Genomic DNA, 19,587 nt, shown 5'->3' on the forward strand with positions numbered 1-19,587 from the left:
TGACAATCATAACAAACAAATAATGTTTTTCCTTAAAATGTTATACACAATAGGTATAGCAACGTATCGTAAAATAAAGGAAACAGCAGTCACATTAAGTTTATGAAATCTACACACTATGGTATATATTTAAGCATGATTTCAGCATCTAGTAAGAGGAAAAACTACTACCTAATGTTTAAGTCAAAAAATTGCTTACTGTAACAAAAATCAAAAATGTGTATATGCATTGATAAAGTTTCCATTTCAGTTAAAACATCATAGCATCATGATTGGTGAGTGTTGCTTGATCATCTTGATCTTCTACAAATGATGTGTCTTGATGTTCAGTAGAAAACTCACTCAGCATAGCCCCAAGATCTTAGTGGGTAAAATTTACATACAGAAATCAACAGATAAACACAGTATGTACCAGTAACACTCAACACTATAATGATTACATTCTATTGACAAGCTGTCACATAATCTGTCACCTGACAAACCATATACAACCATCACAAAACAAGTCATAATTATGTCAGTACTACACTGTAGAATGAAATGTTTGCATAGTTACAAAGCCAATTCAGTGTTCTCAAACTGCATGTAGCATAATCACACATAATGTCATTTTTGAAATAGTATAGGTAATTCTTATGTGCCTACATGTCAGGCCCAATTACACAATACATAGATACACTGTAGGTGCATGTGCTTACTAGATTGCAGAGTACTGGCTTGTGGAGTGTACAACTGATTTGACAAAAACTTGACATCCATAGTATTCTGGTGAGGAAAAATGTCTCATGGTACAAAACAGAGTTAAGACTACATTATAAGAATTACGCACAAAAATGTGGCCTAATGTATTTCATGGACTGCATGGACTAGACTCACAGACTGGACTTATGCACTGAGCTGGAAACAGTTTTTAAACAATAATCCTAGACATTGTCCATCTCTTGCAACACTGGAGACACCACTATCGAGTTACAGCTGCTGATATTGCTCTTCCTTACAAGTCAAAAACTAGTGCATGCACTAATTAATTAGAATACACTTACGATACACGAGTACTAGCATTGATAAAACGTGATAGAGGCCATCGTTGTAGCTTAGATGTTTTTCCTTTGTTGCTCCAGTACTTAGCACTAGCGTTAGGGCTGTAGTGATGAGCTAGTTTATTTGCATAGCCCCATCACCTTGTCAGGCGGTGCCATCTACAGCTACCCTGCTAAGAATTGTTACTGGCTCATCTCTACAACCCTAGCACTCAGGGGCTAAAAAAGGGGGCTAGTTGCGGCCAAAAAGCTAGTTGTAAATGACTTTTGGCTAGTTGTAAATGGTGATTTGGCTAGTTGTAAAAGTCAGACTAAATAGCAAGCTGCACCACAGAAAAGAATAAAGTCAAAAATTACATACATGTGCTGCACATGTTTACAGGAATTTGACAAAAGTACCTCAAGATCCAGTCTTGAGATTGCCATTTTCAAAAATTTTCTGCTTATGGTCCACTAATTTAAAAATTGCAACTTATAGTTATGGTCATTTTCACAGTTCATTATTGATATAAAAAATTGCCTTAAAATCTTATAAAACAATAAAGAATTGACTTGTACGTCACTGTAAGTTTGTTTGCTATTTCCTAGTTCCACATCTCAGTCACTTATATCTCAAATTACTTCCAGATTCAATCTCACCACAATTATGTTTCAACTAGGTAAATATGCTCCCACACTCCCCTGAAATCCCTTCAATTATTCCCTTCAGTGACATTTTGCTATGCAACAATGGTGACAATATAGAGCACAAAATACAAAATAATATGATTATGTAATTCAAACACAAAGAAAGTTTCGCTTATATGTACTACCCCCCCGGTCTCAGGTTTGGGCTAGTTGTAAAAAATAGTTTTTTTAGCCACTGCTAGCACCAGTGCCAAAACAATAAAGGAAAACATCTACACTACAACAATAGCCTCTACCACACTTTATCACTGCCAGTACTTGTGTATCGTAAGTGTATTCTAATTAATTAGTGCATGCGCTAGTTTGTTGACTTGTAAGGAAGAGCACTATCAGCAGTTGTAGCTCGATGGATAATGTCTGGATTATTGTTTAAAAGCTGTTTCCAGCTCAGTGTGTGAGTCCAGTCCGTGAGTCCAGTCTGTGAGTCTAGTCTGTGAATCCAGTCTGTGAGTCTAGTCCGTGAGTCTAGTCCGCAAAATACATTAAGCCCAAAAATGCAGTAGTTGTTAGTTTAACGCATGAGGCTATCATGCTCTTAAAACCCTTCTGAAAAGTGCTTAAAACCACCTATTATGCGCTAAAGTGTACTTATGAAATTTAAAGTACACTTTTCCTTTGATCTTGCCCATGCAAAGTTCTTAATGCTAATTACTAGTTTCTCATCTTTCAACACTCAAAATACCAATGTGGAACAGATTAACTAGATAGCTATACCACATAGCTCACATGACTCTAAATGTGCCTTTCTTAGTTAGTTACTAACTTTAATAGCTACTAAATGGCTACACACTCAACAACTAGTGGTGTAAAAAAATCCTCGATGAAGAAGAAAAACAGTAGGACAAGAAACTAATAATTAAGTTTATGTGCATGGCCTAATCTTTATGTCTTTTGTTGGTGGATATTTCACTGTACAATTGTTTGATCATTCTACCTGAGTGCTTCAGTACATTCTCAACTCTATTAAAATTTTGACTGCTCTATTAAAATATTTCATTTTTTAACCCTTAACAAAAAGTTTCTTACTCCTATAACTTTATAATTGCTTCATAATGCCAGCACAATCCCTGAATTCCATCCATATTCATTATTCTAAAACTTGTGCCAACAACTACACTGTAACTACAATGCCATTATGTATATAGAAATGCTGGACCATGGGCTATATTATGTGGATAGTATCATACAGTACGATAGTAACTGTATAGTAGGGACCACAAAGGAGTAGGCATGGCCCATGAAATAATATCACCCAAAAACCAGCCTCAATTTTCCCTGATAACGATGAGGCAGTATTGGTTAGGTAAAACTAAGCCTAAACAAGCTTTCAGATCGACCCAAAATGTTTTCAACAAGTTGCTACGGATTTTTTTTTTTATTATTCGGCGGAATTTTCTACTGACTGAGTAACTGACTGACTGATGCTTTCAGACATGTGTAACTCGATAATGGCTAAGGCTACAAGCTTGATTTGTTCACTGTTCGACGTTGCTTCGGCCCAACAGGTACCTTTTGGCATACCGCAGTACGTACAATGCACTCTTCATGGACTTACCAGTGTCCTCCTTTGTGTCCCATTCATCTTTGCTGACAGCAAAAGGTGTCAATTTGGTGGTAGCACATGATGGCTTCCCTTCATAACAAAAATCATCCGGTTCTTTTCATAGTGGCTATTTTGATTGCAGAGGTGCTTTTCAAATAGTTCTTGATTCATACTGCTGTGTAACAGGTTGAACATAGCCGATAACGAAGCATAATGGATACTTCACTTTTCAGATGATAATTAATATAATTGGGGGTGCATGGCACTATTCTTTCTTTTTGTATGCGTGGATTGTAGAGGTGTTTTACAAGTAGTTCTCGATTCAAAATGTTGTGTAACAGGTTGAACATACTGTAGCTGACAACGAAGCATAATGGATACTTCACTTTTCACACGACATTTGATATAGTTAGGGTGCGCAGTGCCATTTCAGATATGGTATGCATGGGTTCACCAGTCATAATAAAATTATTTACAAAAAAAGTTAACAAACAAGTACACAAAAAAATTGAAATTTTCAACTAGAGTATGGACCATAGCACATCGATAAAAAGTACTGAAACAAGTTGGAGTAGTCCATGATATTAAATCACCGTAAAGTAATAAGAAGTGTTATATCCCTACTGTACATTTCCATTATGGTATCTTGAGCACAGTAGAGATATAACACTTCTTATTGTTTTACTATGATTTAATATCATGGACTTGTTTCAGTACTTTTTATCGATGTGCTATGGTCCCTACTCTAATTAAAAATTCCAATTTTTTTTTGTGTACTTGTACAGTATAACAATTTTACACTCGTACTGTGCAGTATTTCTAATAATCCTTACAATGGTTTGAAATTACATACCAAACAATATAAGATATTCATAAAACATGTGTAGCTTTCACAATTAGCCATTGTTTGTATTAATCCTCATTATCACTATGCATGCATTATGGATGCATATGATTAGTTAATCAGTCTCTACCTTATCTGGTTTTGCCTTCTTCTCTCTGGTCTTAAATTGTTTCTTAAAATAATCTCGAATACTATTATAAACCTACAGAGTAATTCACAAGGTTATGCATACACAAATCATATGGTTAAAGTTTAAGGTACCATTATATAATACACACATATACTGTGTTTTAGAGATGTATATACGTATCCAACCATAGGGGTATTTCCAGATTTGGTAGTGAGTTATAGGTGCATGCAGGGGTCAGGGGGCATAGTCCCCTGATGCTTACAGATTGTGAACATCAAAATACATCGAAGTTTTCTAGCTTCATGGATAAATTATTTTCACTAAAATGCTTGGTTCCCTTTAAGTCCTAATGTCAATTATGGTTTATGGCTGGTCAAATTAGCTAATATAGATAACTATACAATATCTGTCACTAACTGTAGTGATCCAAATAGCTATTCTGCAATAACACATAAGATGTCTTCAGGACAATTTTAATGGTCAGTAATTTCAGGTGGTGCCTGTCTTTAGGAGTGATCCCTACTTATATAGTACTACTATACTGTCTGATCAGACTTACTTGCAATTTAAAGAATGATTCAGCAGTTATAAATCTTGTATCTTGTTACTTGAAATAAGATTTATAGCTGTTGAATCATCTTTAAATTTCAAGTAAGTCTGATCAAACAGTATGGTTGTACTGTATAAGTAGGGATCGCCCCTAAAAAAAGACAGGTGCCATCTATAATTACACCCTTAAAATTGTTGTAAAGGCATCTTATGTGACAAAATCACCATCACCTTTAGAGAATAACATGACCATTAACTATCTAGGTTGACTAATAATAATCAAGCCTGGAGAACATACCTCATAACAGTCTATTAACTTGAACATGATGATCTCATCCCTTATTGGTGTAGCTATGATAGCCAGTGAAAATAAGGAATAGTGACCATCATGCCCCACTTGGTAGGCAAGAGGCTGACTTGAGATACTCTAATACAGCAGTCACCCTAATATAACTGTCACGTAATATGATATTCTAATAGAACACATGCATAGCTGTATAAAAAAGTAAGTACAAAAGAAAGAAGAGATCCAAGCGATAAAAGTATAGAAACAAGAGATGAATAATGGTATTATAGCTCTGTGCTACTTTGGCATAGTACAAAATATGACATGGCAATGTAGAGATTTACTGACAGAGTTGTACTGTGATTCCATCATTCATCTCTTGTTTCACTACTTTTTGCTGCTTGGATTTCTGCTTTATTTTTAAATTTATAAATATATGAGCAAAGTTATATTATTTGTTCAATACCAAATGCCATTTTGATAGTTTTGTAATGATTATTTTACATAAGTATTGTCTTGTTTGTAATTGTTGAACCAGTTTGCTACTAGATAATTGTAGTATTTGTAGTCATGTAATATACACTGTACTTACTGCTGTCTGTTTTTGTATGTTTATGTATTGTAATGTCTCCTGTAAGGAGGAACTGCTTAAACTGATTGTATGGGGTTGAAAAATCAATCATCCTCATTATAAATTATATTCTGTTATGAAAGTTCTATTAGAGTAGTGTTGACTGCTCTATTAGAGCACATCTTACTACTCTATTAGAGTATGTTGATCTTTGTAAAGGTCTTCAATACATCCCCCCCTCTCTTAACCCACTTCTCAGGAATCAATGTGAGCTTCTCCCTGCTCTGTTTTCATTAACCCCCTCACCACCAACTTTATAGAGGCTCCAATCTACTGCTTCTAAACTGCTATAATTTACAAACCATACAAGATAATCCTATAAAACTATATATCAAATTACTCGCTACTGAACAAGGAATTTGATTATCAAGTTGTTGTTGTTTACACAAACAGCAACTACAAAGCCATTATATAACTCTAAAGTGTAAAAATCAGCCTACATGAAACCACTTGTCAAATCTTACAACTTATCGGTCGAGTACCGTTTATAATAACACAATAAGCGTCGCTAACCTGTTGAAAATTGAAGCGATTATCTCCAAGCCTGGTTTTCAGACAATTGAGCAAGTGTGCATGCGCATATACGTACAAGGTCACTGACTCAAGATATAAAAAAGTAGCAGCATACCACTGTAACCTATACAGTCCCTCTCCTTACTGTTTCTCTTCATTAGTAGTGCCATTATCACTTCGAAGAATTGTCTATAATGCTTGTTATCGACATCCCGAAAGTAGATGATTACATAATCTAACTATGCAATAGTATATGAGAGACTGGTTATCCTTGTTCCTGTTCACTTAAGGGCATGGCCACTACAGGATAAGTGCAGAAGCTACTAGACATTCAACTGAAGTTATAGAGTGCTTAGAATATGATATTATACTGTAGGTGTTTATGATCGAAACTGCCATATGGCAGTTGTGGCGGTGAGAGGCTTAATTCTAAATAATTGTACTATCAAACTAAGATAGTCTCGTGTTTCTGCTGCAAGCCTACGTAGCTATAAGTTAAAATTTCAGAGGGGATTTGGAAACCCTCTAAATACCCCACTGTATAATAATTTAGTACCAATTATGCTTTAAATTTTTTCTAGCAATTCTCTTATTTCCACCTATTGCTCACAAAATTATGTCCAGAAGTACCATTTGTTCCCAATGAAATTAATTGTGTATTCAATAGTAAGTTGGAAACAGCTGCTGCAGTAAATCATTAAAGCACAAAACGAAGTGAAAGAACACAGTTCTATAATGGAGCGATCACTTAACAATTTGGGTGTTACAGTGCATAGAAATTATTACCAAAACTTTACCTGATTCTTCAAAATTATATAATTGGCAGATCCCTAATTATTAGATAACACATTTCTTTGACAAAAACTTTAGTTACTCAACAGCTAATCAAGTTGAAGTGGTCTTATAAAAATGAATTAATAAAATTGCAACCATCATTGACCCTATTCACACACTGAACCACTGTTCATTACAGACATGTTTACCTCATCATTTCTCAATACGTGGAAGAAGAATATCATGAAACCCTAGAAGTATAACCAATTTATTGCAATAATGATAATTTCAATCTTTATTATTTACATAGCAATTAATTAGTTTATTTATGATCCTGTTGTTTTACACAACCTACCTGTAGTGAGTTCACTATGGTAAAAATCCATGCCAGTGCCTCTGAATCACTGTTAACCAGAAACAATAGTCCCAATATCCAGGTGCATCCAAGTAATGGTAGAAGGACTAAAACACTTCGCAGTATAGCCCTGCAGTGAAAATATAGTCACAAAAACAGACATAAAAATGTGGAATTGTGTACATGTATGACCATATATTACTGTAGGTAGACAAATATTTGTGATTGGTTCAAAAATGTTTGAGCAAAAAATTAGAGTGCCCATATTGTTTTACAGTTTTAACTGTAGTAATTTTCTCAAGTGCTTTTATGTTTTGTAGGTATTACTATGATGATGCAAGTCGCAGGCTTTTAAGTGTTACCTACAGTGTGATGATGGAACATGGTGAAAAACAGGACGTGACAAAGAGTTAATTAATGGACTCAAGATGACTCAGGTGATAAAAGGCAAAACTCTTATTTAAGGTGAACAGGAATGGAATGAAGCACTATATAGAGACCAGCAATGTCTCAGTTCTTTAGGTGCTGGAATGTTGTAACTGTCGTGTTGAGTGATACGATGTTAGCTACACCTTACAACAGAACTGTAATTTTGTTACATATTTGCAAATAATCTTTGCAGCTTGACTGTAGCTAAGTACACAATGTATTATCAAAGTAACAAAATTTTGTGGTAAAAATGTTTTATTAAAATATTTTAATGGTCACAATACCTATGGCAGTATGTATGTAAGGAATGACAAAGTGGTTGACATATTAAGACAACTTTACCAGCTTTGAACATCTTTGTACTGGCTAAACAACATGAAATCCATGTGTTCAGCTAGAGTTGAATGCAACAATTTGTATTAGATACCATAGAGCAAGGAAACTGAAATAGTAGTTATATTATAGCCACATAATGTATGCATATGAATAAACATGGAGCTATTGTTTTAAACTCTACTCATTAGAATTCATTAAAGAATATAGCCAAAACATGATTGCTTTATTAGACTCAAAGGTAGTGTGACTACTTAATCAAAATATTTTTTACAGTGTTTCAATCTTTTGCAGTGTTAAAATTTCAGTGCTTTCAGGTTGTCTCAAGTAGTTTTACCACTGTCTATGTTGTGATGCAAAGCAGCTTGCAATGGGATAAGTACAGTATGCATATTAAATGTGCTTATGGTGAAAATATACAAGTCACACGTACCATGCTGTCTCAAATGTCGATTTCTCTGCAGCACTCATTTTATTATTATCCCTCTTTGACTTGTATACTTTAAATACCGCAGCAGACAAAAAGAATACATTAACCTACGTTGATATTACAAAAACTAAAAGCGTTTCATTGAAAAATTACCACTTACAAGATTGATTACCAGCATTGGAGCAGTAAATGCCCATATAGCACCATCCTCATTTGAAATCCAACATCTATGAATAATGATTAAAATTAAACTCTAAAATAAATCTAGTGTTTTACTGACACAGATATAATATCCACTACACATATGCTATACATTTGAAATAATTGGTCAAACCATCATAGTAACCAACAACTAATAAGCTTTAACCGATGACAACAGGAGCATAAATGGTTCATGTGTTGATTTTAAAACAATTTGTTAATAGTATTACACAAACCATGAAGAAAGTAAATACGTATTATATACGAAATGTAAAACAAAGAAATAATCTGTGGAGTTTATATAATCATGACCCATATCAGGCCCTGTCACTATGCTTGTGTGCTACAGCCTTGGCCTTTCAAGTTTATACAAAATATCTACATGTAGACCTCAAATTAAGTTTAATTCTATGAAACTTACGCTACTCTTTCATCATTCTGATATATCCCATAATTCCTGTAAGATAATCCAATAGACAAGACAACTAGTGGTAGAGGAAGACCTACATATGGAGATAACAGTTTAATCTTGTAAAACAACTCATCTGTCCATTAACCTACCCCATCCAAGCAGCAGAAAAAAGTACATTTGCTGGAAGAAACCAGTGTAGAATATTTTGACCAACATTACAAAGATTATTATTCCTTCACATAATGTCCAAGAAAATACAGCAAGGAAGAAATAGTGCAGAAGTGTCGTGACAATGATACAAGCCACCTGTAGAGATGAAATATAATAGCTTCTTGTTGTATCTGTGTTGCTCTATGGTTACTATTATATAAACAAATGATATGAACATAAAAACTTACTGAAAAGCATGTGCACTTCTTTTAAAATTATTTTTAGTATAGATTTGGTCTATAGTTACAGCAAGTATTTTATTTCAAATTCAAGTTTTCTAATGTATTAAATGTACAATTCTTATACACTATGTTTATTTCTCATTCTGAGAATCAAAGTAATTTTTTTACTTCAAGCAGACACACTTAAGTTTACCTTGTTTTCTGTAGCAGTTTCAATCCCACTAACAAATGTTATCAATCCAAGAAGAAGGGCAATTGAAAGATTTAAGTGGATCTTGTTGTGCTTCTTCTTAAATGCTTTCTTCCTATATAAAAAAGAAAATTTAAAATACTCATCAGTAATGAACAACATATGTGTGCATTTGCATTGTGCAAGCAAAATGACTCCTTCAGTAAAGTGATGTGTTTCCACATAATCAAGTGATAAAAGAGCCTGTGAATTCTTATCCAAAAAGGTAATGTTTGAATTGCAAAACACAAATACCTCACAACTACTCTATACACCACTAATAAGTTAAGCTTGACATAACCATTTACCTAAGTAGCACAATTGCCATAATAGTGAGTAATAGGCACACAATTGAGACACCACAGCCAATGTAGCTTACAATACGAAGAGAAGACATTTCCTATGTATAGAAGAAACATTAGCAATCTTATACATAATTCAGATTTATATATACAGTGCATTGCGGCTACAACATGCATGCATATGATTGTGACATAACATGTGACTGGGTCTGAGAAAACTAGTCATATCGTCCACAACAGCAGATTTGATTTTTTACCAAGAACACAAAACTGCATGAATAAACTAGCAAATTTCATTATTAAAATCAGCTAGCCTTGAGTGGTCTGCTTTTACTGGCTGCTTTTCCCAAACACAGTGGCAATCCTTATGAGCAATCTGAGGCCTTATGGAGCTCTGGCCAGCCTGGGGATGGCTGTATGTGGCTATACAGTACCATGGTATTGAATAAAGACTTGTGCTGTAAATTTCCATTCATTTATGGTCCATAACTCGGCTTAATTTATTCCTATGCCTTCCTCTTTAAGATTTTCATGATCCCACCTTCCACCCATTTTGGAGCCCACTTGATACAGTAAACTATCTAAAATGGCAGAAAAGTTAGCTGTCGGTTACTTGTACAGTGGATTCTCTGTAAGGTTAGGAATTGGTGTAAAATACGTATGTAAAAATCTGGTATATGTATCTTCAACCATTGGTGAGCTACCATACACTGAATGGTTACAACCGGCATTTCTCAATACTTTTAGATAGGAGATAAGACCAGTTATCCCAGACTGGGTCACATATAATTACTGTACTGTGCATGCACTCATACAAACTTACAGATAAGAGCGTTTCATGTATATAAGAAGAATTTATAATAGAATTGCACAAACAGCCTCTTGCATAATTGGTATGCACAATTTACATGTATTTTCAAAGTATAAGGAAAAATTAAGAGTTTTAGGGATCATAGAAAAAAGTAGGGAAACAAGGAAGGTTGCCTACACCTGCAGTTTCCCTACTTTTTCTATGATCCCTTATCAACCTTCTTTTCCTTATACTGTAGTTCACTTTTTTGTCATAAAATAATTTTCATATACAAAAACTTGTACAAAAATTTCTTACACAATTTTTTTATGCAAGATCGAACTACTCTAATAGAGCAGTCATTCACTACATTATACGAAAATATATTTACACAAAAATTTTATCACAATTTTTTACATGAAAATAAAGCGAATGGACATTATCCAAAACTATGTGAAACTATACAAGTGCCATATACTATCAGTTTTATGAATGCTATACTTTCGCTACATTTCTGCATCATCAATTAAATTGTGACACAGAAATATATCACTATATGGGATTCAGCAATATGTATCTGTGCATTAAGTTAGTTTATGCTGTGAAAAATCCTTCTAATCTATGCATATAAAAATACAGCTAGTCATGTGTGTATAGTGATACACAAAACTGAACTGAACTGTGTACCTGAACTGATTCTGAGCCAACTAATACACAAAAACTTGTCAAGTGTGTGGTATTACACAACACTGGTAATTCCAAGTCATTATCTTGTGTAATTCCTTCAGTTGACCATCCACCTGCTCTTCGGTTGCTGTAAATATATTATGTGGCATATTATAATGCAAAGGAGAGCTTCCTTTACATGCAAGTTTTATCACAGATGTGCAATGTGCATAGTAAAGGTGTTGTTACTTGTGTATAAGTGTATACAGAACACTCACTTTCCATTGGATGAGTTAAAATTCCAAAACACGCATTGTGGATTTAAAACAGTAACATTCCCAAACTGCATACAAAGAATAATAGTATGTAGATGATAATTTTAAGAAACTGTTTAGTAGGCATTAGCAGCATTAATAACCTATGACCATGTATGGTTCAGGATATCTAGCAGTTACAACTTCTAGATACCGCTAGTATGTTCATATTAGCAGTATGCATAAAATACAAGATCGTCTTACACTATTAAATTTCAGTCTCACAGTTCCATTTTCAGGAAGTTCGATGAAGCCACTAGATATCTGGCTTGAGATCACCATTCCTGCAGCCATGCTACCAACTCCACTGTAAATGTAATTTATTACATCACAAAGTTAACATGTGTGCTGCAGATGTAAGACTATAAGAACTTGCATATAATTGCTGTGACCTAAGCGCATGCTATTAAGGCTGTACCTAAGGGTGCACTATGACCTAAGCAAATGCAGTAATGTTGTTAAAATTGTGTCAAGCATTACTTCATCTATTAACTGATTATCAGGTTTGGGCCATGTGACACACCATGACCACATTGTTGAAAATTGAATGGCCTAGTACAACAAAAATTCCCACCCACCCACCCACTATGGATTAGATATTTATGTGCACATATATGCATGACTGTATGTAATAGTTGTATCATGTACCCGAGTGATTTGCCTGATATGTATACCCAAGCTCGAGGGCCATTAGGCCCGAGAGCGTGGGTGTACATATCAGGCAGATCACGAGGGCACGTGATACAATTGATATGTACCATGTAATGTGGTGGGCGACTAATCACCCAAGCCAATACGAGGCACCCCACTGGATTTATTATATAGACAGTCTTGTAAAATTCGATTATGGGTCAGCAGCAAGTAACGTTGCAGTTATGTTTGTTAACATAAATGGGAAAATCCTATGAATATCACGGAAACACTCAATTTTGCGATTTAACAAGTGTTTCAAAGTTGCTACATCGTTTAACCACTGTTTACAATGTTTTCTAAACATCCAGATGGGTAAGGTTCGCTGTAGAGTGGTTACCTCATGATATACGAAAAGTGGGCGTGGTACGTAATCAAACACGCGGACACGCGATTGTAAATTAATCATGACACTAGTTCTCACCTTAAACTTCCGTTTGTCAACTCATAGGGTGGTAAAGGTGTCGAATCGCCGTGCTGTAGAATGCAAAATTGGATTCATGGTTTTCATTACATAAGCAATAATAAGCTCCCACAATCGAATACTGCCAGGATTCTTATAAAAACAAACAACGTTACCTCATCAGATATCAAGGCCATGGTACATTTAAGTTAAACCATGGCAAGCCAGGGTTTATGAGATATGTGCCCTAGAATTCTCCTTTGAAGTTAGGTGGTTTCATGGTACATGTACATATTATGTATAATTATTTTAAAGCATAGCCACGAGTGCTATATGAAAAATAAAGCACAAGGTGTGTGGCCGAGATGCTAATAAAGCAAGAGGCGAAGCCAAGTGCTTTATTAGCGTAGAGGCCAAACGCCGAGCGCTTTATTTTTCATATAGCATGAGCAAGGCTATGCTGATTTATGGAACTTTCTAGTCGTGTAGCTTCACCATACACTAGGACTCATAATTAACATGCATCGTAAGAACTATTAGCAGCCTGAATGCACACAAACTAGTTTAACAAAGTAACTCAAGCGTATTTCACCATAGTTTGGCATGATAGATGTTCATCGCATATTTTGGCAGGATTGGGTCATAGCCCACAATTAATTCTATTGTGACACATGATGAAGTATTTCTGCGATATCTCCAGGACTTGTCCATTTACATTAACAAACATAACAGCAACGTTACTTTCTCCAACCCATCACCCATCACCGAAGCATTTAGGTATGTCTATTAAAGCAATCCAGTGGTAGAACTCGTATTGGCTGGAGTGATTGATCACTCAGCGCAATGATGCTATCAGCCTTCATCAGCGTGGGTGATTAGTTGTACTGGCACGAGCCCTGCAGGCTATTAGCCTGCACTAAGGCACGTGGGAAACTGTGCTTTATTTCCCACAAAGAGTGCTTCATTGCAAGCACTCTTTGTGGTCAATAAAGCACTGTTGGCCGGCTGAGAGTGTACTTTATGAAATTTAAAGTACACTTTTCCTTTGATCTCGCCCACGCAAAGTTCTATAAGTTTATATAAAGTTTTTTTTACATCCAAACTGATTGTCTCTATATTGTATAATATATCATGCATGCATAATCTGATGTATATAATCTCATTTGCTATTATGTTCTTGTTGAATGTTGTGTATTAATTGTTACGTGTGCTACCAGTTTTGTGGAAAATGCTATACAAATAGCATTAGGTAAAAGTAAGCACTGATAGAGCTTGGTGCGGTGGAAGGTTGGTGTGTATAGCTAAGCAAAAATGCTAGACTGCATATATATGAACACTCTAATGGTGGTGGTGACTCTCAGGGCTGTGCCACAGCAACCAACATGTTAATGTAAATATACACAAATTACTACAAAATGTTAATACTATTAAAATTGTGAGACCTATCAGTTTCAGGTGAGTCTTAATACAAGTGATGCAAAAGTCCACAAAATGATTGTGCCAATTATAGATATGAGGACTAGATTTCATTTTGTGAATGAGGCTGAATATATTCCAAGTTTTGTCTTCACAGACTTATCCTTTTTCTGAAATGGGCAATCACAGATATACCCTTGTAATGTATGCAATATCACATGCAAACAGACTTCATATAAAACATCTATGTTATGTGGAATTACCTTGATGATTGATTATTAAGGTACTCTTGAAGATTGCTGGCAATAAAATTTACAACCGGAGCTCGAATTCCTGTAAAGAAATTAAGCATTATATTGTATTATGCAATTACATAACAGTCCAGTGGTAGTTTTAGGATTTTAAAATAGGTTTTTGAAGAATTAGTGTTCCAATATTATAGAATGTATTATAGCTAAGAAAGAATTATAAAATTTATGTTTCCATGTATTTTAAGTTCTGGGATTAAATTATAAGCTGCTTTATAATTACAGTATGAAATGAAACTATCATGTTTTGAGAATAAAAATTACTGTAAATTGTCACAATCCAATTTCATAAATCCATAAACCCATCCATTTCATAAACCCATTTTTAAGTATGAAATTTTGACATATTGCCGGCACACATTCATGCACTGTGGCCAAGGTTATGGCTATGATAATAAATGGTAGTTGGCCACTTACCCAGAACAATCCTTCCTTTTTCCAAGGCCCAACCTGATTTTCTTTCAGTTTTTCCATTACATTATCCCTTGTGTTGTATTTACTAGCATTACTAGCTAACAGCAGATAGCTACATATACACTGTTCCAACCAATAAACTGCTTGGATTTAATGGTAACACATTATCTTCTTTCACATGACCAAGTGATTGTGGCAAATGCATTTGAATGGAAAATGTTTGTCAATCTGTGGAAATTGCAAAAAAATCCCCACTATTTAATCTGCTGTTTTAAATGATTTTTGATTGTATAGCATTATAGTCACCTACCAAAGACATTAACATTGGCTTTAAATAATTCTTTTCTCCCAGTTTACAGCTTTGAAATAATGTACCTACTTACATATTCTACTATTAACTACAATGAAACAATTCACCTTCAGTTCTTCTTTGATGAATAATAGCATTGGCTGGAATAGTAACTTGAGTTTCACCAACTTCTGGGAATATTATGGTAGTAATCAACTCAGCCTCAACAGGTGGTAATTGAGCATTCAGCACTACAAAATGTACAAAAAAATTATCTTGCTTGTATATGTGCCTGAACTAAACTATATATCTAAACCATTTATGTAGATATGTACACTGTAAGTATAAGGATGCCACAAAATGATGCAGCAATTACAACTTACTTTCTATAAGTAAAACACGCAAACATGTACACAATATTGTAGTGAATGTAACAACAACTGCATAAACATACAAAAATTGCACATGTATACAATTCCAATCTACATATTGAATGCTAATCAGTGACATTACCTATATTTTCTCTCATTATTGTCTTGCTATTGTTATTAGAACTATTAGCAGAGACTGCTGTTAACACATCTCCAATAACCATAGCAAAATTTTCAGTGTTCCTGAGTAAATCTTCAGCTGAAGATGACTCTGCCTATAATTACAAATACTTATGGTTTTCCACTGAGATTAAACCTGGGATACTGCTAGAAATACTGACTATGTAACATTACATTGATTACATGCTCATTATATTTGTATTACTGTGTAGTATTTGTAATTACATACTTACATTTTGTGCGGCGTCTTGAAATGATTGCTCATTTGAACTATTCAGCACATTGTTAATTGTAGTTGCAATTGTCTGTTTACAAATCCATATTTGTAATAATAAAATAAACATTTATATACCTCCAAAATGGGATTAAGATCTTCTGCAGTGTCATTTGCAGTGAGTTGCATGGTGGTAGTCCTTGTTACTCTGTTTGCAAATATGACATACAGTGAGCCATTAACAGCAATGCATTAATGAAGTTGGCCAAAATACACAAAATATTTTTTGCCATGCATTAAATTTTACCTCATAGTTTGCTAAAGCCAATAGTAGGCATGTGCACAAAACAGATAAGTTTTAAACATCACAGCAGTGTATACCATGATGGATAACCCTCATATCTCACCCTATCAATGTATCGAGAATTTCATTGGTGGTGCTGAGATCATTTGGTAGTAGAGGTCCCATTGATGCACCAGTAAGTACAGTCAATTCTTCACTCACAAATTGTACTTCTGCAACATCAAACATAATGGTGAGATTTCTGGTGCCATTAGCAGTATTAGCATTGAGAATCTCTTGAAGTTCATGAGCACGATCATCTAGCAGCATAAACTCTACTGTGTGACATTGAGTAACATTGATTGACAAATCCCACTCAGCATTTGATAAGCAGTTTCGATAGGCAAACCCTGAAAAGGTATTGCACATTTATTTATATGCATAGATTGCTATTGATAGTTTGACAATATAGGACAGTTCGCATTTGAAACTGTACATACAAACTATTTCATGCAAATTTACAAGGTCATCTAGCTACAGCTCCAGAGTATTTTTGAGCATTTTGTGTGTATACATGTCTGTACGTATACATACACAAATTTACACTTTATTGCTTATAGTAAATTTAATAGTATATTAGACAATATTCAAGTTCCATTCTTAACTGTTGTTTTCTGAGAAAAAATAAAAATGTGGTACAGTATAACTAGCAGGAAGTTCTCAGAAGAGGATATACATGTAGGGAGAACAACAGAATACATGTTACCACAGGGGAGAAAATTTTTATAAAGTTTGAAACACTTGAAGGGAGCAGGCAAATGTATTCTAATAAAGCAGCTCTAATAGAACAGCTAGAATGATCCATAACAGCATTAAACAAATATTAATGCTTGACTAGGAAATTTAAATAGCAATTTAGAATGCTTCAAATTTAGTAGCTGGATCTTAGTTTTGCATTTCAATAACAGAATAAATGAGTTGGATACAAATTCAAATCTATAGTAGATCTCCTCAATAAGATCAGACACCCATATCTTACAACCAGCCATAAGTTATAACTAGCAGTTTTAGGTATTTAAAGAGAACCAAACATGTATTGAAAATAGTTCATATTGTCTATGGAATCATTACAGTAGAAGGTCAGTTATCCAAATCCCTTGGAAGCAGGGCTGGTCCATAAGTCTGAAAAGTCTGTATCTTTTTAATTTGTATATAAATAATCTTAAAATAGCATACAGGGCATTTTTAAATGTCAGTATTTTCAACTACCCTAATAGAACAGTCATTACTCTAATAGAGCAGTCGTTTCTGTAGTTCAGTTAACTGAGAATTCAGATTAGTCCACTGTATAAAGTCTATCAACAATCAGGTACTACATCACACAACTCCTGCATCCATCAAATCTGGCAACCACCCTTAAAAATCCTGGCTAAACCTTCTTTTATTATTATTATTTTTTTACAATAACATCTACAATGACATTTACTTCTGTAAAAGTTTCATTACAATTGACCACCCTTGATCAGCTCCCCTCAGTCTAAGCTCAACGGGATTAGCAGCCTAAATATCAGGAATCGCACCAATAAAACTTCTCCTGAATAAATCCAAAGAGTTAAATTAATTTTATTGATGAGGAAAGTGGCAATGAGTCATTAGTCAGACTTTTCAGACTGTATGTATGAGTAGCAGCATTGACAAAAGCTGGACAAAAAAGTTGCAGCTGCCCACAACCATGAGAATCTAATAATTTACAGAGGAGTCTGATAGCACTAGCGGCATGACGAGACTGAAGTGTAGGAAACACACAACCACTCAATCTTTCTGCCAACTTCTGCACCTTATCAAACTTTGACAAGTGGGCAGCCGAAGCACCCATAAAGCAACACCACCGTAAACTGTTTTGTGTGCCACAGAACCTTCACATAAAAGTACAGTCTGCCATTATGGTTACTGTTGAATTATAATTAAATATTTCCTTTTTATAGCTTAGCTGTTATTGAATATTTACCTGTTGCCTCAGCAAGACCAGGACACTTTTGTACAGCTGTAGCTCCTGCATTAGTCAGCTGCCATTCTATTCCCCAAACAGTATCAACTTCTGCTTCACAGCTGTTTCCTGAGCCTACATGGATACATCAGAATACAGTACCAATTCAGCTATAATATATTAAGACAGAAGGATACATGCTAATTATATCAATTTCTCAATAATTTGTTGTATTCTAAACAATTAACACACTATCCAACCAGGATGATTTTTTCACCTTCAGAATAACTAACAATTCTATCTTTACTTTTAAACAAAATAAATAGATATGCTTTTGCATGAACCAACTAAAAATTATTTATTATTTCCTATGCAAACCAGTCTGTACCCATGTGTGAGACTATTGTTACATACTACATTTTGAAAAAATATAGTCATACTGTTCATAACAATGAATACCTCACCTTGTTGTACAGCACAAGGATCAGCACTGTTGCCATTCTCATTATATACAGATGGACATGCATCCTACAAATTAAAATACAAGTCTAAGAACAATATACACAAGCACATGTGCAACATCAATACATAATAATGGTTAGGATTATTACAAACGCTTAAATGACTATTAAACTTATAAATACTGTACGTGTTTTCTAAGTAGACTGCATGCATAAGCAAATAAATATAATGATTGCAATATAATTATACTGCATACATACACACAAACACAAAGCAAAGCAAAAAAGTAAAGTGCAGGCTAGCACGGTCACGCCTACCCAGTGAGTCAGCACTGGGACACTTGTGTACTGTGCATTACTCTGGTGCAAGGAGTCAGCACAGGAAAATCCTCCTGAGGCAGAACTGGTAACCTGCAGGAGGCTGTACTATGTCCCACAGGTGAAGGTGTGGGCACCCGTAGTTCCACCTGGACCTTCACCTGCTGTGTGAGACATGGACAGTTGACATTTGCTTCCCCGGTTAATACCAGGTACCCATTGATGATACAGCTGGGTGGGTTGCTTACCCAATTGACACCAGGCCACCAGGTCCTGATTTAAACAGCTGGGTATACCAAAGCAATGTGAGTAAAGTTTCTTGCTCAAAGAAGCAGCAACACCAATTTGGCATAACCAAGCATCGAACTGGGAACCTTTCAATTGCCAGGCCAATGCTTTAGTC

General features: G+C 34.9%; 1 protein-coding gene across 1 annotated transcript in view; it reads right to left on the reverse strand.

The window, feature by feature from the left end:
- Positions 1-19,587, reverse strand: part of LOC136258703 (uncharacterized) — a 58,912-nt gene continuing 39,325 nt past the window's right edge. The window contains exons 33-54 of the mRNA XM_066052048.1: positions 18,870-18,933; positions 18,427-18,540; positions 16,543-16,828; positions 16,274-16,343; positions 16,155-16,226; positions 15,884-16,016; positions 15,499-15,621; positions 14,623-14,692; positions 12,055-12,157; positions 11,815-11,879; positions 11,558-11,684; positions 10,087-10,178; positions 9,743-9,854; positions 9,307-9,463; positions 9,167-9,248; positions 8,705-8,771; positions 8,548-8,651; positions 7,353-7,482; positions 7,207-7,248; positions 4,245-4,316; positions 699-765; positions 1-360 (exon numbers count right to left, since the gene is read on the reverse strand). Coding sequence (XP_065908120.1) covers positions 251-360; positions 699-765; positions 4,245-4,316; positions 7,207-7,248; positions 7,353-7,482; positions 8,548-8,651; positions 8,705-8,771; positions 9,167-9,248; positions 9,307-9,463; positions 9,743-9,854; positions 10,087-10,178; positions 11,558-11,684; positions 11,815-11,879; positions 12,055-12,157; positions 14,623-14,692; positions 15,499-15,621; positions 15,884-16,016; positions 16,155-16,226; positions 16,274-16,343; positions 16,543-16,828; positions 18,427-18,540; positions 18,870-18,933 — 2,262 coding nt within the window. The 3' untranslated portion in view covers positions 1-250. The remainder of the gene's footprint in view (positions 361-698; positions 766-4,244; positions 4,317-7,206; positions 7,249-7,352; positions 7,483-8,547; positions 8,652-8,704; positions 8,772-9,166; positions 9,249-9,306; positions 9,464-9,742; positions 9,855-10,086; positions 10,179-11,557; positions 11,685-11,814; positions 11,880-12,054; positions 12,158-14,622; positions 14,693-15,498; positions 15,622-15,883; positions 16,017-16,154; positions 16,227-16,273; positions 16,344-16,542; positions 16,829-18,426; positions 18,541-18,869; positions 18,934-19,587) is intronic.

The sequence above is a fragment of the Dysidea avara genome, chromosome 1 (assembly GCF_963678975.1).
Source record: "Dysidea avara chromosome 1, odDysAvar1.4, whole genome shotgun sequence".
Taxonomy (NCBI): Eukaryota; Metazoa; Porifera; class Demospongiae; order Dictyoceratida; family Dysideidae; genus Dysidea; species Dysidea avara.